The sequence below is a fragment of the Acomys russatus genome, chromosome 32 (genome assembly GCF_903995435.1).
Source record: "Acomys russatus chromosome 32, mAcoRus1.1, whole genome shotgun sequence".
Classification (NCBI taxonomy): domain Eukaryota; kingdom Metazoa; phylum Chordata; class Mammalia; order Rodentia; family Muridae; genus Acomys; species Acomys russatus.
In genome coordinates this window covers 11,907,632-11,935,528 of record NC_067168.1, presented here as the reverse complement: position 1 = coordinate 11,935,528, position 27,897 = coordinate 11,907,632, and the positions used below count along the sequence as shown (strand labels likewise).

Sequence of the window (27,897 nt, the reverse complement as noted above, 5' to 3'; positions counted from 1 at the left end):
GGCAGCCGCCCACTGTCCCTCGGGGCCTCTCATCTCGCAGCTTCTTGCACCTCTCCGAGCCACAATGGGGCTGCTGGAATCAGAGCCCGGCAGCGTCCTGAACGCGATGTCCACGGCGCTCAACGACACGGTGGAGTTCTACCGCTGGACCTGGACCATCGCAGGTACCGGCGAGGGGCCTCACCCATCTTCAACGGGTGCTCCCTGGGCTGCCCACGACGCAGACGCCAGTCCCCGGCCTCAGCGCCTGGCAAAGGCCCTGCGCCCCCTATCCGGCATCCTGAGGCTGTTGGGGGCTCCCGGATCCCCGCAGATGCGGTGGCGCGGGCGCTGCGGTTGTGCACTGGTTAATCCTATGCGAACGTTAAGGCGTCCTCCTCCCTGCCCACTCCCCCCGCCCCCTCGCTCTCCCATCTCATCAGCTTCGGGGATGCAGGAGCTGACTTATCAGATGCTGCCAGTGCAGCTAAGGAACCACCCCGCCCTGACGTCCTCAATTCCCGAGCTCACCTATTATTTCTCTTATGTACTGGTACTCCTTGTAGAAAGGGTGGGGGAGAGCTGGAGACAGAGGGCCACTCCAACTGAACTTGTCTCTCTGTTACTTCAGCTTCCTTGAAGGCTTTGACAAAACACATTGTAGTATATTTTCGACTGAAAAGTAAAATAGCATTATTTAAGGTCCCTGAAGAACGCTAGTATTTTGCGGCTCCCCAGCAGCAATTCTATTAGGCAACTGTCTGCGATGGCTTTGCGCAGTGCAGTGCCTTCAGGAAGGTAGTCTTTGGGAAGGGGGTCTCCGCAGCAGCACCTAGAGGTTGGCCAAGAAGCCTGCATAAGCACAGCATGCTGAAATTAGCGAACTTTTCCTTTAGCTGTTGTTTGCGGAGCAGGGTTGTGACTTATGTAGTTTTCCTAGCAGAAGTAATTGTAACGTAAGTGTTCACGTTTTGCCTTTTATTAATTTGCTTTGTTGCTCTAAAAAGTTTTCGAAATCTTAAACATTACGTTTAAAAGGGTTCTAGGAATAGATTTATTATTTAATTTTTTTGTTGTCCGTTTGCTGTGCTGCCCTGTATTCTAGCAGAGGGGGTTAACAATCCAGGTTATCATAGTGGTCTTCTTTAGAAGTGTAAAGTTTCTTCTGTAGTCCTGTGTTTGTCGCTAGGGCAAACGAGACAGTGGGTTAAGGCACGGACACAGTATGGTTTTTGAGGTATGTGCTATGGACAGAATGCTTGCTGGGATTGTTTCTGTATGAGACTAATGATTTTTTTTTTTTTTTTGATCATATAGGCTTCATTGACATTTTAAAAAGCGCGATATTTCTCAGGCGATGACACACTTGACGCTAGGAGAGTCAATAGAAGCATCGCAGCTGGTGATGGTTTAAAGGCAGTTAAATGGGAAGGTTCTTCCTTGAGTTTGGCTTTAATGCCATCACATTGATACTGGTAATACCTGGGGAAGAAACACCCTTCCCTTCATCTCTGTGGTGCCATTCTGAGCATTGCATCAGAGCTTCTCCTTACACAGTTAAGCTTGCTGGCAGCTAGCAATGTGGTTGAGGTCCTCCAGCTGCCTTGCACCCAGAGCCACACCTAGGAGTTCTCAGTCCTGTCTCTCAGCTTCTTCCTGTCCGGGAAAGTTCTCATCTTCTGAGCCTCAGAAAGAAAAGTTGAGAGCAGAGCTAGAACGTAGCTTCCTGGAGTGGCTCATCTGAAGAAGATCCGGAGTGGAGTTGGAAGTCTTGTGCTTTCACTCATGTGAAAGCTTGCTCCTACGCTTTGGGGGCGGAGGTGGGGGCAGGAGGGGCGCTATAAAATAATACACGATCATGGGCCATGCTTGAGAAATGAGTAGACACAGACACTCAAGTGACCTCTTACCAGTGGGCCAGCCGGAAGGTATTCATCCGTGCTCTTGACTATCCACTTACGAAACCTGAGACTGCCTTCTTGCCTCTGTGATGAGCTGCCTGGTGCCTGCAGAGCAGCTTCTTAACCTACCCCAGGCTCAGTGGCAACAGTCTGTTTGGCCTTGCTGCTGCATAGGGAGGACCATTGTTCGGGGGGGGGGGGGGGGTTGTTTCTTTGTTAATTTTTAACACATCTGGAGCTCCTGTGCTCACTCCCCTTACTCTTGTGTGTGCTCCATGTTCCTTCTGGGAATCAGGTCACACTGCTCTCCTTCAAAGAACAAGCACTTCTTCCACGGATATTGAAAACCTGGCTAAGGGGCCTACAGAGTAGAAAGGGAGGGCTTACGCAGTGATGTTGAGGAAAGTGAGTGAGTCAGATGTTTGGAAAGAGGGAAATAAAAAATGGGTGGGAGACAGAGGCGCTCTTGGGAAGTGGTGCAGAGTGTGACGAAAGGGTGAAATTATTCAGGAAGAGCAAGCTGAGCTAGGCGCCGTGCCCCGAGTGCCTCGCTGTAGGTGTAAGCTGACTTCTCTTCCTTTTACTAGCTCCTCTGGTTTTTTCTCTCCTTTATGTTCCTATCAGAGCACAAGCCAAGTAATTCTGCTTTGCATTGCTTTGATAAGAAGGGCTGAAGGTTTGCACAGTGTATTTGTATAGTTGACAGTCCAGCCTAGAGCTTTTTTTTTTTTTTTTTTTGCCTTAGAAAACTATAATTTTGAACTCTTCTATCAAATGGTGCTATTTAATAAAACATAGCCAAAGGGAGAGCTACAAATCAGACTTTCCAACAGCATATATATCTAGCAAATGACCAATGTGTGCACTCGCAGGAACAAGTCACTTTTCTTGTATCACTAACACTTTATATATCGAAATGTAAGATCTAAAAGACTGTGCTTTTAGAAAAAAGGAATTAAAAACAAAATTGACTTTCCTAAACTAAGCATTAGATGTTTGTAACAAGAAAGTCACTGTTGCTTATACTGGAAGAAAGCACAGACGGATGAGAGACTTCATTCCAGGTGCCTATCTTGCATTTGTTTGTTTGTTTTTTGTTTTCTTCTTTGATTTTACTTTGTATGTGGGAAAATGACTAGCCTCAAAAAGTATACCTAGTTAAACTCATATGTAAAAAATTTCAACTGAAACATTTAAGCGATCTCCCAGCTCTGTTAAGCGCTGCATTATCCGTGTTATCCATTACTGCCTGTTTTTCTTCTGGCTACTTGGTTTCTTCACAGACCATGGGTACGTGCTTGTGTGTCACTGAAGTTAGCACTTAAACAACAGACTTACCTGGCTGGGTTCTGGAATTTGCTTTGGAAGAGGAAGAAGGGAAAGGGGATGAGACCAGTGGTGTAGGAGGAAGGGTGTCTCCGGTAAGATGATGAGAGACTTCCCAAGCCAGGCTTGTATTGTATATGTGACTGTACTTAGGTCATATATAGTTCTTTAGTCGAGCATGTGCTTGTCATGTAAAATACAGGTCAGGGACAGAGACAGTAGGAGGTCGATAGGTCAAAGCTTATGAAGTCTAAGGGAGTCATTGTCATTTGGCCCACTTTGAAAGCCTGGTTTGAAGGCCCCAGAACAAGCAGAAAGAGCCTTTCTCTTCTGTTATCTCAGTGTCCCTACCCTATGTGTCAGTCCTAAGTGTTGGAAGCAGCAGATTAACTGGCTCCGTTTTCTGATCATTTTAGCAATTCCCCCACAGGGTCCTTACCCCAGCAGTGATGTGAGCTGACGGGAACAGTCAGAGAACAGAACGTTTGAGTTGGTAGACGAGGGCAAATGTGTCAAAGGCAAAAGGGGGCAGGGGCTGAGCTGGGGACGGAACCAACGGGAACCAGGACCGTGAAAGGACCAGTGAGGGAGACATCGAGACCTGCTGCGGGCGGGGATGCTTGATTCAGCCTTAACTGCCTGGAGTTAGAAGAGGTTTACCCTGTACCTTCCCTGGCTGCACAGGAGAAACACGGGCTTGAGATGTTATGCAACATTTTGATGTTCATTTTATTTGACATGGTTAATTGTGCAGTTCTCATCTGTGGTAGTTTCTAAAGTAGGTTTGATTTTGGATGAGATAGGAAATATGTATATGTGAGAATGAGTTCTCTCCCTCTCTCCCTCTCTCCCTCTCTCCCTCTCTCCTTCCCCATCCATTTCTATCTCTCTCTCAGCGAGGGTTAGAGTTTCAGGCAGGGTCTTGATTCATGAACCAGGCCAGCTCTGAGCTTGCCATGTAAGCCAGGGCCAGCCTCAAGATTTTTATGCTTTCATTTCCCAAGTGCTGTGATTACAGGCACGCACACCAGCATGAAAACAAAAGTGTGGAATATGGCCAGCTTCTAGACTGTCCCCTGGTCAGTGTTGTTCCTGAAGTGTTTTGTCATACCCTCCCTGAAGAGGCTGTGAGGTCCAGACTACTTTAGGGTTTTTGGTAGGTTGATCTATTTTCTTTAGCACAGTCTGACTTGAGATAGCACACACTTAAACTTAAATGGCTGGACTTGTGTGCCCTCGCCATCCACAGCATACAGCAAAAGAACCCTCCTGGGAAGATCCTAGGCAGGGAAATCATCACAGTTCTGAGACTGGTGTCAGGACAGTTTTCTGTGATTACATTATTTTGCTTAGGGAGATGGGTTTTAATAATATAAAGCTCAGGGTGGGAGAGATGGCTCAGAGGATAAGAGCAGTGTCTGTTCTTCCAAAGGTCCTGAGTTCAATTCCTTGCAACCACATGGTGGCTCACAACCATCTACAATGGGAGCTCGTGTGCTCTCTTCTGGCATGCGGGCATACATGTGGGCAGAGTACTGTACAAATAAGAAAGAAAGAAGGAAATGAAAGAAGGAAGGAAGGAATAATATAAAAGTCTTGGACAATGGTTTTGTGATCTTGTACAAAGTACTTGGTTGTCTTTTTAAAAATTCAATGTTATATTTTTCTTAAGTCATTGCAATAATGTCACATGACAGTATTACATATGTCATATTACATACCTTGCAGATAATGTGAATGATTTAACCTAAGTATGATTTTTCATCTGAGCCACTACTTTTGCGTGACATATATGTTTTCATAAGAGAAGTTATGTAATGAAGTGTGCCTTTCCTCAATTTCTGTACCTGTGTTTTTTTTTTTTTCAGACATTACATTTCATCTATAAAATAAACCAAGTTTTCTCCTGGTATTTAAAGAGCATGCAGGTCTTGACTCTTAGAGAAGGCAGGAAATACGTAGCTTCCAGAATGTCCTCTGGATTCACTTCCTCATGTGCTCAAGCAGCATTTCTCTACCCACAGGCCTGACTCTCTAGCCAGTTTGGCTAAGTCCCTGGTCCCTCAGTAAACAGAATGCCTGCCTACCTCTCTTTCTCCTTATGGCATTCTCTTCTCATTTCCCTCTGTTTACCTCTCTAGACACCACAGAGTTCCTCTTCCCAAACCATTGCCTACATGGTAGGCCGGAGCAACTGCGGGTCCTCTCTGGCATGAAACCTTGTCTTTAGCAATTACCGGCCTGTTAGCTTGCGCCATTATGTTTTATGGCTCTAGTCCTGAATTATATAAACCATCATTATGAGCTGCCTCTTGGTTTTTATGGTTTTTCCCTCAACATGCCCAAGAGAATCTCTATCTGCCTCTTAAACAAGTGGCAAGAGATGATGCCCTTATTCTAGCTTCGGGTTTTCGTTTTTTTGAAAGAGGGTCTCAGTGATGTAGCTGAGTCCTTGAATTTGTGATTCTCCTGCCTCAGTTTACTGAGCGCTGACACTACAGTCAGGTCCCACCATACCTGGCAATCTTGGATAGTTTTGATTAGTGATATCTAGTGGTAATAAAATTTTAGATGACACCAAATTGCAGACAGGTGCCCCTGCCCCTTTGTGTGTGTTGTGTGTGTGGGGGGGTGGGGTGGGGATTGAACTCAGGCCTTTGCACTTACTAAGCAAGCATTCTACCATTGACTTTCATCCCCAGCCCTGCAGAAAGCCTTTTAAAAATTATTTATATTAGTCATAATTTCAATTGCTGCCCACTAAATTTAATGAATCAACTATCAGATCATTTAGTAGCACCCAACAGAGATACATAGTCAGATAATCAACTCTTCTCTTCCCATCATGCATGCGGAACCATTGTGATGTAGGAGTCGAGGGGAGCATGAATCGGTGAGCGCAAAGACTTAGGGTCTGAGAGTCAGGTTACCCAGCTTCTGTCATGAGGCTACTGTTATTGAGTGTGAGAGTTTGGACAAGTCTCTTTCCTCCACACTCCTCAACATTTTTCACCTGTAAATCCAGAGGATTGAATTAGGTAATAATCTTTTAGGATCTTCCTGGATCCATGGTTCTAGTATATAGACCAGGCTGGCCTCGAACTCACAGAGATCCACCTGCATCTGCCTCCCAAGTGCTGGGATTAAAGACATGCTACCATGCCCACCTGTGAGGTTTAAGATGAATTTGGATCAACAATTTAACTTTAGATGTTAAGGAAATTTCTTCATAGAAATCATGGATCATTCTGTATATAAAACATTGTGACAAAGGCCAGAGAAATAACAACAACAATAAATAATACAAGGTTTACTTCCAATACCTTGAAAGTGGTACTGCAGGCTATTTAGGATAATTAAGTAATACAAGCTAATTGTGAGTTGAGCAAATCATGGTCATGTTAATTACTAGTGTATTTTTATCACAAGAATATATATCCTAGGTCTCACAGATAGCTATGATTCTATAGCTATATAAGGTAAAATAGTTAAATAAGGTCTTCAAAAGCCTCAGAGACCAACAGAATGTCTCTTTCTTTAAGGATTTAATTTCTTTTAACTTGTGTACATATATCTCTCTGTGTGTGTGTGAGTGTGTGTGTGTGTGTGTGTGTGAGAGAGAGAGAGAGAGAGAGAGAGAGAGTGTGTGTGTGTGTGTGTGTGTGTGTGTGTGTATCCTTGGAAGCCAGAAGGGGACACCAGAGCCCTTGGACCTGGAGTTACAGATGGTTGTGAGCTTCCTATCCATCTAGGTGCTGGAAATCAACTATATAGGAGCAGCAGGTGTTCCTAGCCACTGCCATTTCTTCCACCTCAGGTCTCTCATTGCTACCTGAATCATATGAAAATTGAACTATAGAGTACATGAAATCTACTGTCACATCCTCCATGTCATCTGCTTTTTTATCAAATTTTCATATAACAATAACAAATATAAATCTAAACTAAATATTATTAGCTTTCCTTTTTCTTTAGGAAAAAACCCATAATTTTCTATGTCAACACTAAGTTTTTCAAAGATAGATATTTTATATTTGATAATTTCCAAAAAATTAGAAGCATGGCTTAAAATATTTATAAAATTGCTAACATATATATGTCTCACAGGAAGGGAAGACAAAACAAAAGAAACTAAATGATTTTGATATGTCTGTGCCTCAATGAATCATTATATTTATTTAAAATTTTCTTTGATCATTTTCCCACAGAAGATTCCCATTGCTAATATCTTAGCAGACATCACTGTAGATATCTTAGTATGGTATTTTGTTTGTGATCATGTTTTATTTATATCTTGAGATTTATCAGGTGAAATCTATCAGCCCATGAAGGAGTCAGTTTCTGTCTGATAAAAATCAAACAAGCATTTGTGATTCTGAACCAGATGGTTTGAAGGAGCCAGCATTTCTGTTTCCATTTTTATTTATCAAATGTAAACTCAAGCATACATTTATGTATCCGTGCTTTTCACATCTTGGTCATTCATTGTTGATCCTTGCATCACACCAGCTTTATAAGAGGTAGGCACAACTGAAATATGTCCACGGATGTATGAGCTGTGAACGCAGTATGGAATACGGAGATAAAAGAATATTTTTCTATTTGGAAGGAAAATGTTTACGTTATTTGTGGATGAGTCCAAGAGTTATTGAACTCCAACACAACAAGACAAAGCTGTGTCATCTCATTCACATGGGCTTTCTAAAGTAATTAATAGAAACAGAAATCAAAACAGTGTTTGCCAGGGGCTGGAAAGAGAAAGAACTGACTGGGGAATTGGTGATTAAAAAGTAAGCAGTTTCCATTTTGTAATGTGAAACTAGTTGTGAAGATTGGCTCTACAACACTATGAATATGCTTGCTAACACTAGCATGTGTTACAATGGTAAATTTCATTTTTCACAGTCAGGAAAATGCATTGGGACATCTTAAAAATGAAACAAAACAAACAAGACATTATGAAAGTGGATAGGGATCTGTGGAAGTGAGGAGAGACCAGAAAGGCAATGGGGAGCGCTTTAAGGTATATCACATGCATATATGAAAGAATAAAAATGAAAAGCATTATTATGTATAATTAGCATAGGCTAATAAACATAAGCCAGAATTCCACATCTGTAAAATTAATGTAATGGCATTCCTAAACTTGACCTTTCCCCAGTACTGGTTGGTGAAACAAATGATTCTTTTATTTATCAGCTTAATGTGCAGTAGCTTTGTAAAGAGACTGTGGGGTGTTGACTGACCTGAAGAAGTGCCTGTTTGCCTAGCAAGTAGCCAGCAAGGAGCAGGAAGTCTTGGCTTTGCGTTTTGCCTTAGTTTTCCAGAAATCCTACGGCGTAGGCCTGAAACATTTTACAGGTCCCTGGGGCCCATAGAGATGAGAGAATGAGTTGTTGCGTTATTCCTCGCCTGGTGCTCATGCCATCATCACACCAGTCAAGAAAGAGGTCTTCTTGAGAAACATCACTGTGATTGTAGTTAAGCTCTGAGATCAGCAGCAACGCTCCGGGTTGTATTGACTTGTAGCCCCCAGACTCATAGAAGGAGAGTTCAGGAAACAGGAAGAGGAGGGAACCGCTTGCCTGCCTTCTGGTCTTGATTTCTAAGATGCACAGCATCATTTCCACCTTTTAGATCTCTCTGTAGATACAAATATTTCCCCCACTGCATGTTTCCCTTTCTCTTGAATTGGCTCTAATGGACATGTTAGTTTTTAAACTATGAGTCAGACATCCCCAGCGAGAAAGATGAAGCTCACTGCCATAGAGTAGCTACTCTGGCTCCTCAGGGCTTTGTGAGGCTGCAACAGTGTTTCTTAATCCCTGTACATCCGTTCTTCATAGCATCCCTGTTTAACTGTCTAAAGATGAAGAATGGCTTAGAACCACAGGACTAGAGTCACAGAGCTGGGACAGAAGGAACGTCTCTCTCTTATGGTGGTTTCATTTCTGTGATGCAGCATTGCCCACCTGTTCATTCATCATGACTATTGAATGGTTATTGGCTGCTTATTGCGTGTCAGGCACTGTAGCCAGTGCTTTGACCTCACCATCACATGTATTTAATTACTTAACGTTCTTTGAGTCGGGTGCCTTTATTATCCTCATCATCTCAGGGAGCAAATTGACTTTGCTGGGAGCTTAATACATCCAACACTTAACCCTCCCAGCTAAAACTCAGTCTAAGCAGCCTTTGGTTTGTATCGCACAGTGATTCTCGTTTTATGCATTGCAGCTTCCAAAGCTATCTTTTCCTGCATTCTGCAGGAAACTGCATGTTTCCCCCCCTTAACTTTTGCTATGATAGCTGTTTAGACTCATAACCCAAGTACTTGTCTCTCCGCTTTTTAACTTTTTTCTGCACATTTCCCTCTCTCTTGGGTGACTGGTACACAACTGGGTTAGTAAGCCAGTCTGAAGTACTCTGAGGCCACCTGCTCCCTCCTGCCCTTAGACATTTGCCCTGCCCCTCTCCTGGTAGCAGAGGATCCCTCCCTCCCAGCCTGCCAGTCACACTGACCTCCTGTTGTTTTCTTTGTCCCAGCCTAGGTCTGTGTCTACCACTTTGCTTTGAGTGTTTTGTGAAAACTGACATTCCCTCATTGTTCATCCAAAGGGTGTATTTCCTGTCCCCACTCCTGAGGGCATGAAAGTTAAAACAGAAGTCCCCCTCTGTGGAAGAGAAGAAGTTCTGGGGATCCTCAGCCCCCCACCTCCAACCCCCTCAACCCTGCCCCCGCCCATGCAGAACCTGTTCTTGATTTCTTGAGTGCCTCTCAGGTACTTGTCCAATTCTATTCAAGTTTTAGAGCCCTTTCCTGAGTTCACCTCAGTGAGACAGGGTCTCTTATGTGGCTGACTTTGTACATTGAGCCTCCTGTGTTAGGCCAGAGACTAGAAGAGGCCTTGAGGAGATACTTTGTTTACTCTCCATCACAGAGAGGAGATTGTTCATTAAGAGGTTGAAGAAGACACAAGGCCTTCTTAAGGCTGGTTGACTTGCAATCAGCCTTTTGGGGCTTTGGGGGAAGACTTCAACATGCCTGTAATTGTATAATGAGTGTAGCCTTTGTTTTTGTGTAAGGAGAAATTGATAGTCAGCGTCATCACTTAGAATATTATTGGAAACATTAAAAAAAAAAAAAAACAAATACAAACAAAGCAAAAAGTCCAAACAAACAAAAACAACTAGCAGCTCAGCCAGGGGTGGTAGCAAGCATCTTTAATTCCAGTGCTCAGCAGGCAGAGGCAGGCTGAGCTCTGTGAGGCTGAAGCCAGCCTGGTCCATACAATGAGCTCATTTGCAGCTGTCAGTTTTAGTTCCTGAAAAAGGGTGTAGTGTTTTTGAGAGTACCATTGAGGACGTAGTTCTGTCGTCTTGAAAAACCTGCCAAGGCTACTCTGGTTAGCGGCTACTAGACTTGTGTTTTTCTTTTGATTAATGACATCTTACTCTGGTTAGCGGCTATTAGACTTGTGTTTTTCTTTTGACAATGGCATCTTAGATGGATGTAGATGCTGTTAGACAAAAAGAGAAATTGGCCAATTTCTCCAGGTAGACTCAAGGACCAAATCTGTCAAATCTGGGCGTGTTTTGGTAGAATGAGGTTTCTGAGTTACTGCTCTGGGTTAAGGTATGAGATTCTCTTTTCTACCAGTCCCAGGTGATGACATTTCACTGGTAAATGGGCCACACTTTAATAATAGAAAAGGAATAGAGTTTTGCTACTTTGCAGTCTCACACTGTTTAATGCTGTAAAAAAAAAAAAAAAAAAAAAGTAGAAGTATTAAATGAGCTTAAATTATTAATTTGGGAAACAAATAATGGGCCAGGCGTGGAGGTGCATGCCTGTAACCGAGGACCCCCTCCCCCAACACCTCTGAATCTCTCTTTGTTGCTTATGCTATCCAGGTTGGCAGGGAACGTGTAATTTTCTTACCTTAGTGTCTTGATTAGCTGGGACTATGGGTGTGTACCATACCCTAGGATCCAGTTCTTCTTGATGTAAGTCTTACCTTTTGGCCAAATAACCATGAGCCTTCCCAAGGCATCACCCATGACCCTTTCCTCTCTGCAGCCCCGGTTCCATCAACCCTGGGAACACGGATATTCTAAATAGGTTTACTTTTACTATTTTTTTTTCCTGGGATGTGACAGTATAATTGTACTAGAAAGAAAATTCATGTTGGCTCATGGAAATCCTGAGCTACAAGAAAACAAACAAACACAACCCAACAACTTTAGGTCAGCCTGTCAGAGAAAAAGTAGACCGTTAGGGTTTTCCAGGGATTTGTTGTGTGTACTTGCTTATAAGTGGAGATTACCCAGGCTACTTAAAAAAAACACTGGATGACCAGGATTTTATTCTTAACATTTGTTGCCTTTAAAAAAAGATTTTGAAAGTGGCCTTTCAGTATAATTTTAAAATTAAGCCAGTGAGGACTGGCAGGATGGCTGGGCAGGCAAAGGGGCTTGCTGTGCAGGCCTGACAATCTGAGTTCAGCCCCCAGGTCCCATGCATAAAGATGGAAGAAGAAAACTGACTTCAGAGAGGTTCGTCCTCTGACCTCCACACACACGCCATGGCGTATGTGCGTGCACTGAAATGGAAGGAGGGACTTTGTAGCATCCTTGTGGGCTGGGAACCCTTTAGTGCATTGAATCTTCCCACTGAGGTAGTAAGTTCCTTGAAGAAAGAAGGAAGAGACAGAGGAAGGGAGGACACGCTTGATTTTCACTGTCTGCATATTTTCTATCCACCCACCTACCCACCCCCATGGCTGATTTGCCACCATTTTGCCCTCCCTCCTTGTGCAACTCCGGGAATAGACCTTTTTGGTTTTTTCCTCACTCTCTGTGCACTTGACTTGCTTGTGACCTTAGGCTCTGGTGTGATTTTCATGGTCAGTGGCTCCTCCTCCTATCTCCTGCCCTGGTAGTTCCCAGTTCTGCCACCGAAGAGCCTCCGGCAGCCCCACCTCATGACCACACACAGGGATGGACCTCATAGAGGAATGTTCAGCATTTCCCACTCACTTCCTTTTGGGCCTCCCCTTCTTGTTGGTGCAGTCTACACTGTCCTGACCTTCCCAGTTGCCACCTGGCCATATATATGGCAAAATAAATAAATAAATAAAAATAAAAATTCCTGAGCTTTGCTTCCCCCTTTCCCTCCCGAATCTATCATTGTCTCCAAATATAAAGTACACTTGTGACTTTCCTGTCGTCCTGACCAGAGCAACACCTGGAGCCTGGGATTCCATCACTTCATGTGTGGTAGAGCTCTGTCAGAATCCATGGAAGCAGATAGTCACAGTTGGTCCCCAGATACAGAGTTGTCAGTTCAGAGCATGGGGTGGGCCTGGGAATCATCAACACACTGAAGAGCCCTTGCTCCTTGGGGCTCCAGTGGAGGTGGACCTGACATGGTTTCCACCCATCCTGACGCTCTCCTTTCCTGGTAGTCTATCCTTCTTGGCTACCAGAGTCTTGTCAACCAACGAAGGGAGCTCTGGGTTAGTTTCTCTGAAACAGGACCTCTCTGCCTACCTGTCTATCTGGCATATTTTTGTTCATTGAGTAGAAGTTCAGCAGTTTGAGCCATGTCTTGCCCACTTTCCTGTCTCGTTGCTCAACTTGGACTCTCATCCCTTTCTGGGACAGTGCTGTGTGATCATAAGGTACAGGTTTAGTCAGAAACAAAAATGTGTCGGTGCTGTGTTCAAGAAAGCCCATTTGCTGGCTATGGTGGCTCACATCTATAACTCTAGCACTGGGGAGGTAGAGACAGGTAGATCTCTTTGAGTTCAACACCATTCTGTTGTACATAGAGAGGTCCATACTAGCCAGGGATAGCCCGGGAGGCACGGTCTCAATTAAGGAAATACCCCTTTCAGATGGACATACCCTCTCATTTTTTATGTAGTTAACATTTTGAAAGTTTTGACAACATGGTTGAGTAACTATGAATTTTCAGTCTGGTAAAATTATGTGGTTATTGTCCAAACTGACCTGTAAACAGATTGGCTCAGCTCGCCATGAGCCTCACGAAACAGTAAACATGTTACGAATAGAAACCAGTGGAAGCCATTATCATTTTTTCAAGAAGCAGGCATGATGATACATGCCTGTCATTTCAAATTCAAGAAAGTGAAGTAGGAGGCTCCTGAGTTTCAGGTCAGTAAGACTTTGTCTCAAAGGGGAGGGGTGGGGGAGCACCTCATACACTCTTTTGGAGTAACATGTAAGAATATGGAGATTCCCAGGCCTCCCAGAAAATGCAGTGTCCCTGGAAGTGACCTGCATCACACACCAAAGCGTCAGTGTGCATGTCAACTACTCCCGGAGCTGGAGACACATTCGTCTAGTTCACCCTCTCTCCTCCCCTGTTAATAGATGAAGGAACCGAAGGGGGATTGCGCCATAGACTCTCGTGCACTGGGACAGGGCCGGTGCTGGAGCTGTCATCGCTGGCTGTGCCCTGTATGCTTGCTGTTATTTCCTGTTGTCCTCTGGCATTGTGGTTGTGTCCCAGCATTCCTCAGCGCTTGACATTGTAGAGTGACTCACTGTGTCTTCCTCTGCCTGGCCTTGACAGTCCTCTCTAAGTGTCTGTGCTGAGTGAGAGAATGAAACAGTGTACCAGAGCAGCAAGCTAGAGCTAGCGGGACATCCATAGTTCCAACTACTGCTTGGGAGGCCAAGAGGTTCAATTACAGGCTGAACAACAGAGTGAGATGTGCTCCCTGCCCCCCCGCCCTCCCCCCAGTCTCAAAAAGATTAAGGAAATACGTTATTTACTTTTCATTTCTGGTTAATTTTGGAACCTGGTTTTCTTTTCCTATTCCCTTTCTTTTGTAAGTATCTGGGTGTATAAGCTAATGTGTGTATATGTATTCGTTGTATTCGTGTGGTGTGTGTGTGTGTGTGTGTGTGTGTGTGTGTGTGTGTGTGTGTGTGTGTGTGTGTGTTGGGGGCAGAGGTCAATGTTGGATGTCTTATTTAACTGCCCGGCACCTCATTTTCTGAGACAGGGTCCCTCACTAAACGTGGAGCTCACGGGTGGAGCTAGCTTGGCTGTCCCGCAAACTCCAGGGTCCTCCTATCTCTGCTTTCCCAACACTTGGATTATAAGCAAATATTGCTGCTCAACGTTTTACATGAATTCAAGGGATCAAATTCATACTTGTATGGCAAGTGCTTTATTGATTAAGCCTTGTTTGTCTCCAGGCCCTGAACCTGTTTTTCTGTTTTTATTTTTTGTACTTTCTTTGAAGTCAATAGGAATCCTCTGTGTGGTGAGATAAAAGGCGAGACCTAAGCTGGGGGGGGGGGCAGGGGGGTCTTAGACATTCATGGCTCTTTCCAGAAGGATTCATCTTCCTTTCTTTGTGGAGCTGAGTACCCCATTGGTGGTGCTTTGGCTCTTGATCTGCATCAGGTAGCTTAGGATTTGCCTGAGTCCTTGCGGAGCTCAGGACCCTGCTCTGCTGTGACTTAGACAAGACTTCAGGCATCCGGAGCTTGTCTACGTCAGGGGAGACCTAAGTTGGTGAGCATCCTGTGTTTTCTATGGAGGCTTCTGATAGGAGAAGTTGTGTTTACAGAGAGATAATTACCACTGAAGGGCAACCTGTCTTCTAAGCCACGAGCAGTCATGCCAGTCACGCAGCCTTTGACAAATGTCACCAAAAGCCAATGTGGTTTAAGAGATTTATGTTTTAAGCCTGAATGTGTTTGCTTTGATCAATATAATCAGTTCCCATGAATAGTAGACATCCTTTATAAAGTAGGAAATAAAATCTATTTGTAATTTCCCTTGTTCCCATGTATGTTTCTCTTGAATGATCCTTCCTTCCTTTTTTTTTTTAATATACGTTTTAATTTTGAGATTATATATAATTATACCCTTTCTCTCTTCCCCTTCCTGCCTTCAAACTCTCACATGTATTCTCCTCTCTCTAACTTTCAAGTTCATGATCATCTCTTTTTCTGTTGTTGTTGTGTATATTCCTTGTATGTATATTTTTGGGGGCTAGCCATTTGGTACTGGATAGCCAATTAGCGTGCTCTCCCCTGGGGAAGGTTATTTTCCCCACTCTCAGCATCTCTTGGTTGTCTGTAGTTCTTCATGTGGTGTTCAGGCCTCATGGGTTTCTCCCCCATCCATATTATCATGTCTCTTGGCATCACCCTTGTTCAGGTCATCCTTAGGCAGCCATATTGGTGAGACTTCACGGGTGAAGCTTCTGATATTTCTCTGCCTCTGAGCCACACCCCAGCCTCTTAGCATATTTTAAAACAGTACTCAAGTATTTAGTTACCTAATCCAGAACATTTTGCATAGATAATTTTAGAAGACAAGTCACTTTTAATAGAGGTTACTGTAATTAATAATACATTAAATTCACTTAGGCTGGATTCTAGAAACTGGCTAAAAGGCTAGTTTTTTCTTTATTTTTAGAAATAAACTATTTATGCTGAAAATAGAATGTTAAATGTGTTTTGTTTTGTTTTTGAAGCATAGATACTTGATTATAAAAAATGAAATGCTTTTTCATATTAGATAAAATATTTTTCTTGATCCATTACTTTATATGATTTCTTATTTAATCAGTGTTCTCATTTTGAAAATATTAAATTATAAAATTAATTGATAGTTGCATATTTAAATATTGTGGGCAAGCACAATGAAATTACTTGTTCCACTATATATATTTACACATTTATGAATTAAGTGAAGTTAAGCATAAAATTTCATAGATAGTAAAATTGATACACACTATCCACGGGAGAGTAGCAAAGAATCTTGGATATAGCTTTACTATTTAAGAGAAATTAAGATTGTAAAGAGATTATCTTAATTCCTCAAGTATGGCTGCATAGTTACTCTGATTTCTAAAATTATTCTATCTCATGGCTTCTGTTGTTGCCCCAACCTCACCAGATTTGTGCTTGCTTTAGGGGTGGATGTAAAGAACAGTGCCACGCTGCCTGATCAATTTCACATGCTTAATGCAGAAAATTGGTGTTTCTTTGAAATGATTGTTTTTTCAGCAATGAAGTCTTTATTTCGCTTTCAACTCAAACTTACCTTTTATATTTTTAGTGTATTTCTTGTCTTTGTTTCTTTGATTGTCTATAAAACATTCCATGCAACCTAAGTAATGATTTTTCCAGTGATGATTGCAGGAGCCAGTTGTGTCTGTATTTGCCTTATATACTATGTATTTTCATGGAATATATGTATTTCATAGTGATCTGTGCCTACTCTAATGATAAAATTAGGACATTTTAATTCCTAAGAAAATTTTGTTTTGTAAAACATTTATTGCTCAGTGAATTTCACATTGTTTTTCCTTTCCGCAGATAAACGAGTGGAGGACTGGCCGCTGATGCAGTCTCCATGGCCAACGCTAAGCATAAGCACTCTCTATCTTCTGTTTGTGTGGCTGGGTCCAAAGTGGATGAAAGACCGGGAGCCATTTCAAATGCGCTTAGTGCTCATAATCTATAATTTTGGCATGGTTTTGCTTAACCTTTTCATCTTCAGAGAGGTAGGTTTATTAATGTGACTCTGAATAATTCCCCAGGACTTTTGTAAATGATTTAAAAGTGAGTCCCTATGAAACTACTGCTGCAGCCTTGCACCTCAGCATGGCTGTTAGCTACTCTGAGTATCTTTTTAACCTTAACATTTCTAAGGTAACAGAAGTAGGATGTAGGATAGCTGTTTATATGGGACTTTGAAGCAAAGCATAGAGTGGATTCTGAGCATACTCTTAGTAACTGTTCTGGCATGGAGACATACCTGACAAGTAAGGAAGGCTATTGTTAGAGGTGAGACGGGTGAGTTTTTGGGGTGTTTGGCACATATCTGGCACTTAGTAAGCCATAGGAGGCACCCAAAGTCCTTCATCAGTTTCAGGTCTTGTGTGAGTTTCATGTTAAATCATCTTATGTAATTTGCTATATTACATGTTGGAGCCAAAAGGAGTTGGCTGTCATGCAGGTGTGGATACTAATCACCACACTTTTCTGGACATCAGCAAATTCTTCAGGATATTTTGAAAGAAAATCCTGAGAGCTGGAATTAGCACAGTCATTTTAAGTTGCTAACATCTAAGGAATTTGTTTCTAAGAGACTTACTAAAATTCTGTATAAGCAGATAACTTGCTACAGGTACTAAGAGAATTAATTAACTCTCCCAACAACGTAACCTATCGAATCGTTACCTAGTTTGCTGGGTACACGCCACTTTGCATAGAGATAAAAATCAGTTAAGGCAGGACAGCTTTGGCTCAGAATCCAAAGAGCTTATTTCATCTTACACTCCTAGGTAAAGGAAAGTCAGGGCAGGAAGGAACTCAAGGCAGGAACCTGGAGGCAGGATCTGAAACAGAAGCCTCTGCGGAGCAATGCTTCTTATTGGCTTGCTCAGCCAGCTTGAAAAGAACAACAAAAAAACAACAACAACAAAAACCCAAACCGCTCAATACAAACTGCCCAGGAGCGGCACCACCCACAGTGAGGTCCGGCCAGGCCCTCAAAGGTCAACCATCAATCAAGAAAGTGCTCTGCATGCTTGTCCACAGGGCAGTCTGATGGGGGCATTTCTGAACTGACATTCCTTCTTCCCAAATAACTCCAGCTTGCATCAAGTAGGCATAAAACTAGCAAGCACAGTGGCTTTTAAAATTTCTATTTTACCGGGTTTAGCACCGTGTAGCATCGGCATCCATATTGGTCTAGAAATACATTCAGTGTATTTTTCTAATTTCTATAGGAGTGATGCACTACCCTAAATATGTAAGCTCTTGCCTATGCAAGTTTAATTACAGGAACTAATAAACTATTCTCTAAATAATGAAGAATATTATGTATTTGAAGGAGTTGATGTCTTGGTGAAAAGGTTATGCTTGGTTTTTTATTTGGTCTTCAGTGTATTTTAGAGCATTGCGTGTCGATTCAGGCCTGAGGATGAAGCTCTGGCCATACGGCATTTTTTCCAGTGTGTGTGAGGACCTGAGCTGGATCCCCCGGACCACAAAAGAACAAGAAAATAAATAGCTTTAAAGAGTTTAATGCGCTTGAAATGTTTTTTTTTTTTTTTTTTAAAGAAAATAACTGCTTCAAAATACTTTGTGTGTGTCAAATGTGCTGTTTTCAGTGCTGCATCTACTAAACCTTTACTTCAAATGTTAATCCTTCTGTCCCCAGCTATTCATGGGATCATACAACGCAGGATACAGCTACATTTGCCAGACAGTGGATTATTCTAATAACGTTAATGAAGTCAGGGTAAGTATACAAGTGAATGTGGTTGATTGCTACAGTTTAGCTTTATGGGCTCCCAGTCCATAATATACATTATATATATATATATATATATATATATATATATATATATATTTATTTATATATTTATATATGGTGTTATATGGAGTGAAATGTGTTGAGTGGGGAAGAGAAGGCTCTGCCTTCTTTTAAAACATATAATTAAAATGAATGTTTTTATACCTTCAGTAGTCTCTTTTATTTGATATTGTAGGAATGTGCATAATTGAATTGCTAGCATGAAGTACTTTAAAAATAGTTTGTTGCAGTGAAGTGATGGCATACGCCGCCTTTAATCCCAGTACTTGGGAGGCAGAGTAAGGCATATATCTGAGTTCAAGCCCAGCCTGGTCTACTTAGTGAGTTCCAGGACAGCCTGGGCTACACAGAAAATCCCTGTCTTGAAAAAAAAAATAATAATAGTTATTATTATTTATGAAAAAAGTTATTTTATATTTTTGTCAGGAATTCCAGACACGATAATACACACTTTTAATTTTAGCACTGGGTAAGGAGAGGCAGGCAGATCTCTGTGAGTTCAAGGCCAACCTAGTTCTATAGCAAGTTGCAGGCCAGTCAGAGCTACATAGTGAGACTATATCTCTAATTTTGTTTTTAAACTTTTGTGTCAAAAATAGAAATTCAGAAAGAAAGCTAACTTACTTGAGGAAAATGTTTTAATTATATAATATTTAGGAAGCCAAAAGGTAATCTGTATGGGTATGAAATTGGTCTCTATTAACTTTTATATATATATATATATATCTCCACATTTTCCCCAGTCACCTACATTAGTAAAATTCCCATTTAAATTAAGTGGAAGAAATACAGGTTGTTAAGTATTTAGTGAACTCTTCAATCATAATTTCTATAAAAAATATACACAACAAAGCCAGTTTACATATTCATGCTTTATATATCATATATGTCTGTTTCATATATGTGTGTAATAATGCTATATTTATGTAATAATATCCATTGGAAAATAACTTTTAGCATGAACCTCAGGAAATATAAATATGGTCATTCACCAAGATCCATAATGAAACTGTTCTTATGTACTTCATATCTGTGTCATTAACCTACTAAAAGGCTTATAGACTGATGAAAAGTCATGAGTTTGTTTGCCACACTGTTTTCATTCACTCAGTGCATGTATTTTGAGCCTGCATTCTATGGATAGAGTGGCAGGGCCTGGACCATACAAGCAAGAAGACGGATTAAGTCTCTTCCTGCAAAAAAACTTACGTTCTGGTGAGGGCTGGGAGGCAGCAGTCAGCATGCCAAGAAACAGAATAAAACCCTTGAAAAACCGAAAAACAAAAAGAAAAACAAAAAAAAAAAAAAAAAAAAAAAAAACAAATTCCAGGGTGTGGCTGAGAACAAGGTTGCTTCATTTGCATTCAAGGGATATGAGAAAAGATTTTCTTCTGATAACGGTATTGCCAAAGACTCTCCTTAGTGGAGAGCTGACTTTCCCTTAAAGATGGGAAAATGAGAAGGGCTGGGCTTGCCTTCTCTCAGGAGCACACTTAGCAAGCTCCTTGGCTAAGGCAGTGTTTATATAATTAGGGTAAAGCTTCAACAGTATCAGCCTGCTGATGGTGAATCCACCCAGCTGGCACACACAGTCTTCACCTGCTTTAGTGAGTGGATATCCCATGCAGCCAAACTCACCAGCCAAAAACCAGCTATTGTGAAAACTTGCCTAGGACCAAAAAAAAAAAAAATCTAATAATTGAGCAAATTGCATTCGAAGTCTTCCCTCCACCCACATCTCCCATCAAAGAGTGAACATGGTGAAATGATCATTTTACTCAAAGACTCTCTCTGTGTGCGCACTGCATGTCCCACAAAGTGTCGCTCCTCATTTTGATGTGTCCCATTCACAGATAGCTAGTGTTGCTTACAGATGAAGCAGAAACATCATTCTGTGTGCTGGGGCTATCTTAGAGGCCCAAGTGGAGGAAAAAGAAGACTTTGTTTCTTTCCTCATCCAGTTCACTATGCTAAAATGGATAGTTCTGTCATCTTCCAGCAACATAACAACGGGCATTAAATACAGCATATAAACCATGTCAAGCAGAGTTTTGGCTAATTTTATGGTATGCAACAGTATCGCTCAGACTGAGTAATTGCTTGTCAGCTGATAAACACAAGACACTTTAATTTGTCTCTGCCCTTTCTCATTTTCTTCCTCTATGTTAAAATGCAACGCTAAGGAATGCTTCTTTGAAATGACACCTGGTTCTAGAATTGACAATAACCACTTAAGAACTTCAGATTGCCATGAAGCCCTGGTTGTGACGCCAGCACTTAAAAATTAATTTTGTTTTTCAAAATCAAAAACCCAAAACACACAAACACAAGTTACTATATGCATTAGAGTCAGGTATAAAATGAAGAAGGAGGCTTAGTTTTCTGCCATTGGAAGCTTTATAAATACACATCAGTTGTGCACTGATTTATTTATTTTTTTTAATTTTATCTGTGACAATTATAGAAAGTGCTTACTATACAAAAGTTACATTTTCTTCATGGTTACACTCATATCCTTGTAGAATGATCCAAAACATATACAGAGGTCACCTCTTCCTGGATCCTTAATCCTCGAGCATGTCACATAATCTTTTGTACCATCTGGTGTCTTAATTAGAGCCCGAGAAAAGGCTTACTTGTGTAAACAGGATTATAATTGTGACCTAGGAAATATTTGTTGTTGTTTTTTTTTAAACTGGTCATTTTAAAGACTTTCACTACCACTGGATGCAGAGATTAGATACTCCATTGTATAAAGGAAAGTGGGGGAGAAATGTTAAGAGACTAGCTGTTATGTAAACTTAGGCTCTATAAGAACCGCTGAAACATCCAAAGATAGGTTGGTTTCTCTACGATCTGTAAAGCATAGTGTGTGCCTGTGGCCAGGTCTGCGCTCAGCACTTGGACACTGCTTGGCTCTGAGAAAGCATTGGGTGTGTTTCCTGTTGGGTACATAGTTAGGCAGGAGAATGGTTGCACACCTTGTACGTGTAGTGTGCTGTGTCCTGCAGTAGAAGCCCACTCAGCCGTGGGATTTAGTTTTACAATGTGCCTCTTCTTCCCTTTCGCAGATAGCTGCTGCTCTGTGGTGGTACTTTGTATCGAAAGGAGTTGAGTATTTGGACACAGTGTTTTTTATCCTGAGGAAGAAGAACAACCAGGTTTCTTTCCTCCATGTGTACCATCACTGTACTATGTTCACACTGTGGTGGATTGGAATCAAGTGGGTGGCAGGGGGCCAAGGTGAGGATCCCCACCTGCCTGTCTGAATCCCATGTACACTGGGGAAAGTAGGTTCACCTGGTGTGCCAGTTAGCTTGCACTCATGGTTAGTCATTTCTGTCTGTCTTCCTCCCACTTCTTAATAACTTAGCCTTTCTGTCTGTGGTGAACTGACCATTTTATCTGTGAAGACTTCCCCCCAAAGGTGAACATCAACCACTAAGCCCAAATGGCAGAAAACAATACTTATTTGAGTGGGGAAAGGTACTGACTGGCAGTCCTGGTCCGACACAGAAACTGAGACACAATGTCTCATTTTCAGTCCAGGCCTCCAGCTTACCCCTGCTCTGACGCAGACGCTGTACGACCTCATTGCTTCTTTTTAAAGTGAACTTTGATGTGGCCTCATTAGTACAAAGAGGATCAGAAGTCCCAGCTGGGCAGAGATTTGCCCTGGTCTAGTAAGGGTGCTATCCAACCTGAGCTGCAATTGGCCCTTTCCTCTGGATACAGGGTAGTGTTATGTCTCTATTGGCAACCTATGCATTTCACACATAAGCTCTGCTGGTAAAGTTAAAGTGAAACTCTGCATTTCAAAGAAAATAAGTCAATCTAAACTGACCCCTCAGCTCACATCTAAAGGAAATGCATTATTGTATACACACGTTAATATTCTAAAGAGAAAGAATGCTGTTGGCTTTGAGTGGGACATCACAAAATCTGTGTAAACTGAATGAATCGATCACTCAATGTATGTAATGGTGTCATGTTTAAAACTATGTAAAAATCTAAGAAACAAGTATTACTTTGCCTACTGGTGTACACATTGGTGTCTCTAGAGACAATAATGTAATGTATATTACGAGTCTCCATAAACACTTAGATGTATGGCAGCCTCTTTCCAAGGAATTACTATTAGGTAAGATTAAACTAGAGGAAAGTAGGAAGCAACAGCCATTTTACATTGGTTCCTGAAGCTCGTTGGAGGCCCCCATTGAAGAATTTGCCTCTTCAAAAGCCCTTTGCATTTTAGGACTAAATATCTTTGTTTATTTGTTTATTTTATTTTATTTTATTTTTTAAAGAAACCCCCAAGCCTAAATTGTTTAAAAAAAAAAAAAAGTCAAGCTTATTTTGAGAGGCTTTTCCCCTAGTATTGCTTTGAGTTCTATTTGAGACTCAAATAGAAAATTATGTAAAAAGTACTCTAATATGCTCTAATCAAAGTGTACATATACTTTTTAAAAAATACTTATTTATTACATATACAGTGCTCTGTCTGCATGTACATCTGCAGGCCAGAGGAGGGCATCAGACCACATTATAGATGGTTGTGAGCCACCATGTGGTGGCTGGGAATTGAACTCAGGACCTCTTGAAGAGCAGTCAGTGCTCTTAACCGCTGACCCATCTCTCCAGCCCCAAGTGCACATATACTTTTTATCAGTGAGATCAATTTTTATCTCAGTGTCATCATTGCCCGATAACACTTCCCTTGCAATTGCCTCTTATTTCTTGACAGCGTTTTTCGGAGCGCAGTTAAACTCTTTCATCCATGTGATCATGTACTCTTACTACGGGCTGACTGCATTCGGCCCCTGGATCCAGAAATACCTGTGGTGGAAGCGGTACCTGACCATGCTCCAGCTGGTGAGTTAAGGTTTTGAAAAGTTATGTCCAGTTGTCGCCAAGAATCAAAACGCTTCAAATATTTGAAGATTGTGATTTGAAAAGTTGCTTTAGGTTGTTTTCCATCTCAAAAATCTACTTTGTAAGCAAGGCACAGCATCAAGACTGGCTTGGTTCTGCCTGATCACTCATGGGTGGACTGGCCGTAGCCACTTGGTTTATAATAACCTTAAAGAGTGATTTTTGAACCTGTCCCTCTGAGAAACAGTCTGGAAAACTACCCGTGGAAAGGATGGTTAAAATGTAACTATGCTACAAAGTGCGTAGATTCATGTAGAAATCCTTTCCATGGGTGACTGTCTTTTTCTAACTTACTATTTCATTCTATCTTCTTGTTCTTGCTTAAATATCCAGTTTTCCCATGTTTTGGTTCTTGTTAACGGACCCCGGACATGTAGCAAAGAAAGCAGGAAGCCAAGGGAAGCGTAGGGGTGGAGGAAGGGCAGGAGTGGGGGAAGGACAGGGGTGGGGAAAGGGTAGGGGAAGGGTAAGGGTGGGGGAAGGGTAGGGGTGGGGGAAGGGTAGGGGTAAGAGAAGGATAAGGGTGGGGGAAGGGTAGCCGTGGGGGAAGGGATCAAAGACAAGATGGAGAACTGTCTATTTCTATAAAACTTGGTACATGAACAGTGGAGCCGAGGATTTGAACTCCCAGTGTTCTGGGCAGATGGTTCATGTGAGCTCCTCTATGTGGGGTTTCTCATTGCACCCCAGTGCATGGATCAAAGCACGCTTCAGAGCTTGGGTGTGGCCTCCAACCAAACTGAAAATGCAAATTCAAGGTGATACCTAATCTCCAAGCCTCAGAAAGTATTCTAATATGGTTTAATCATAGTTTGCACATAATTTTATCAGTGGGATCGCATTTAGAAATATCTCTGCCTTGAGTTGCTACATAGCCGCCTAACCAAACTGGAACCACAACCTTTGGGGAATGCTGGGTGTGAAGGATTCATTGGTAAAGAAACCTCTAAGAACCTCCAGCGTTTGTGGATGCTCTTGATGTAGTTTGTAGAACTCATTCCTCTCGGCAAGAGCTAAGTGGTCCCAAGAAAATGAGGAGGTGACCCTAACCATGTAAGTTACTTAGTCTCTTTTGTCCGGGTTTGCCCCGGGCTGTCTGTGAGCTACATCACCCTCAATCACACCCTATACACACCCTTTCTAGGTGGTACAGGTTCTAAGAACCATTGTGAAATCAGAAGTTCTAAAAATTTGGATTTTTGCCATGGGAATTGTAAAAGTTAATATAAACTGAACTGTGTGGAGCAAATTATCTTAATACTTAATAAAAATAAATATCTGCTCTCTTTCTCAAAGAAACTATGGTTGCCCATCACAGACAGGATGTTGAATTTGAATTTCTAAGTCAGACTTTCTCCAAACGCTTAAATAATATACAAGTCTCACAAAAAGTTAACCCTTGGTAATGCCACAGAGTTTGTAATTCTGTGCCTCAGACCATTTCTTGACCATTACAGTGTAATTTAAGTTTATTCCTTGGACATTTCCATGTTTTGAATTTTCTCTTCCAGAGAACTCACAAAATTGAAGTGTTTTTTTTTTTTTTTTGTTTTTGTTTTTGTTTTTTTTTTTTAATTACTGACTTGAATTTTTAAAGAACAGTGTTCATTCAGTGCGGACTTGGCTGCCCTCGTACCAGCAGGAGAAAGCTAGTGAGCTGTCTTGAGGAGCTTAAGTTCACGTTTAAGGTGGATATGCCTTATGTGATGTGAGCAGGAAGAGAGAACCATTTAGGGAAGGGGGAGAAGGAGGCTGAGCTAGTCACAGTGACAAACACACACGAGGAGAATATGTCAAAGGAATCCTTTATTTTGCCAAAAGATTTAATGAAAAGGACTATAATGATTGTATCTGCTTGTTGACAGCTTAAATTAAAAAAAAAAAAAGTCAAAACTGTAGGAAGAAAAAAAGACCCTATGTACTGCTTTACTCTTGCTGGCCGTTGAGTCTGTCTCCTTGGGTGCCCTTCAGTGAGTATTCAAATGTCCAAATTCTGTGCCAGGGACTCAGGAATGGCCAATAAGCAAGGCAGAGCCTTGCCTCCAGGACAGCAGAGAGGTCAACAGACAGAGGAGACAGCTTCACAACAAAACACAAACGCTTTGTGATGGGTGACAGATCTAGGGAAATCACTAGAACACCCTCACCGAGCAGGTAACATTTGAAACTGCCATCTCAGCGAGAGTGAGGCATCCTGTTAACCTTGCAAACCGTATAAACACAAATTGGGCGGGCGCGCGCCCTGTAGCCGACGTGATGCCGGGTGTTAGAAGTCCTTTGCTAAATGTTCCCTGCCCTGCTGCTTCCGTTTTTCAGGTTCAGTTCCATGTGACCATTGGACACACAGCGCTGTCCCTCTACACTGACTGCCCCTTCCCCAAGTGGATGCACTGGGCTCTCATTGCATACGCCATCAGCTTCATCTTCCTCTTCCTCAACTTCTACACCCGGACATACAATGAGCCCAAGCAGTCCAAGACTGGAAAGAAAGCCATGAACGGTATCGCAACAAATGGTGTGAACAAGTCAGAAAAGCAGCTAGTGTTAGAAAACGGGAAACCCCAAAAAAACGGAAAGCCAAAAGGAGAGTAAATAGAACTGGGCCTTAACTGGTTGACAGTGAGGAAACTCCTGTGTCATATAAAATTTCAGGGGCAACAGAAGCAGAGGGTCTGGGATGGGGAGAAAGGCAGATGTGGTCTATGCATCTTCAGACTGAGTAAACCTTTCAATATATGGTACCCAGATGTTTTATTTATGAAGTTTTTATTTTAAACATTTTTTTTTTTTTATTAGCCTTGACGTTGTCCAGACCAAAGCAATCCCAATGTGACCTTGGAGCTCCTCCTCCTGCTAACTTAACACTCACCTGTTCAGTGGGTGGAAATGTCACCTCTCTTACACTCACTCCTTTTTCAGTCTGAATTTTAGATGATCACAGAAACAGTCTTAGGAAAAGAAAAAAATTTTTTTTTTTTGGCAAAATCACTAGTTTCCTACTCGTTGCAAATCCATTACCTGACACTTTCTTGTCCAGGGACAGAACCGTGGATATATTTGACTTTCAATTCTTATTGATCCCTGTGGTCAAATCTCTCCACCTCTACTCAGAATATTCCTTTTTGGCTGTAATTAAATTTGAAAACTCTGCTAAATCTCTGTAGAATCTTAGAGGCTTGATGATGATGGTGTTGGTGAAAATAAGAAAGAATAACAGTAAAATCCTGTCTTGTTACCCAAAGGCCACCATGACTGAACGGCACAAATCACTGTGGGAAACATTTTTTTTTTTTTTAATGAGGAAGGTAGCTTTTGAATACTCCTGTTATTAGCAGAAATGTATTATGAGAATTAAGATTATCATATGATTGAAACGTGAAACAACTCATGTCTTGTAACATCTAAGGTATTCGCATTTACATGCAGTTAGAACTCTAAGGGAATATTGATTTTATCAGGCTTTCCTTGGTTTGATTGGTGGCTGTTGCTGATTTTTCCTATGTGGACATACACCTACCTCTTCTGTTGGAAAGAACATTTAAAATGAAATAAATTTACTTAAAAAAAATCAAGGAGTCCTTTAATGTAAATTTTAACTTCCAAATTTACTGCTTTTGTTTATTTTGTTTAGTTTACAAATAGCACACACCAAACATTTCTGTGATGTTATTCACCTCTTTCAATGTGTCTAGTTTTGAGTGATGCTTACTTCCCTTGTGACTATGTTGCAAAAATCTTACTAAGTAGAAATGAAGTGTAAATGCATTTTGGTGCAATACCTTGACTCCTTGGTGCTAATGATGGCTAAATTCAGTGCTTGCTGTTACAAGGTGTTACTTATTAATGCAAGATGAGAAAAACTGAGACCAAGCCAGCTCTCTCAAGTCAAATTTGGTGTTTACGAAAGATGTATTTCATGTAATAGACGCGAACGACTGGAAACCAGAAGAAGAGACGTTGTTCCACATTTTTTTTTTTACATAGGTTAATTTGTTATGGGATGTCACAGAGGGATCATATGGAAAGAGAAAATGTGACAAAAATAGCATGAATATTTCTAAATCTTCCAACTTGTCAAAGCTGCATGTGTACAATGTCTGCTGTTTGTACAGACTTGAACAATATTTTGTAAATTATAAAATATTTATTGTGCATTGAGATTACATTTTCCCCCGAAGGCATGCAGTCATGAACATTACAGAAAATTAGCAGCACATCCAGTAGTGCGGTCTAAGAGGATCAACACTTTGTTTTTTGCCAGTGTGTAATGACTAGAGATGTGTAAATCTTTGTGAACATTCTGTACTGGCTTCCTAGACCCCCCATTCTCTGCTATCAGATTTCAGCACAATAAATATTCTACTGCTGTGGGAAAAGTGA

The 27,897-nt window shown here is 41.6% G+C and overlaps 1 protein-coding gene across 1 annotated transcript; it reads left to right on the top strand.

The window, feature by feature from the left end:
• Positions 1–27,897, top strand: Elovl4 (ELOVL fatty acid elongase 4). Its single transcript, XM_051140187.1, has 6 exons — positions 1–164; positions 16,578–16,765; positions 18,430–18,510; positions 21,657–21,828; positions 23,330–23,457; positions 25,834–27,897. The coding sequence occupies exons 1-6, from the start codon at positions 65–67 to the stop codon at positions 26,107–26,109; spliced, it is 945 nt and encodes a 314-aa protein (XP_050996144.1). The 5' UTR covers positions 1–64; the 3' UTR covers positions 26,110–27,897.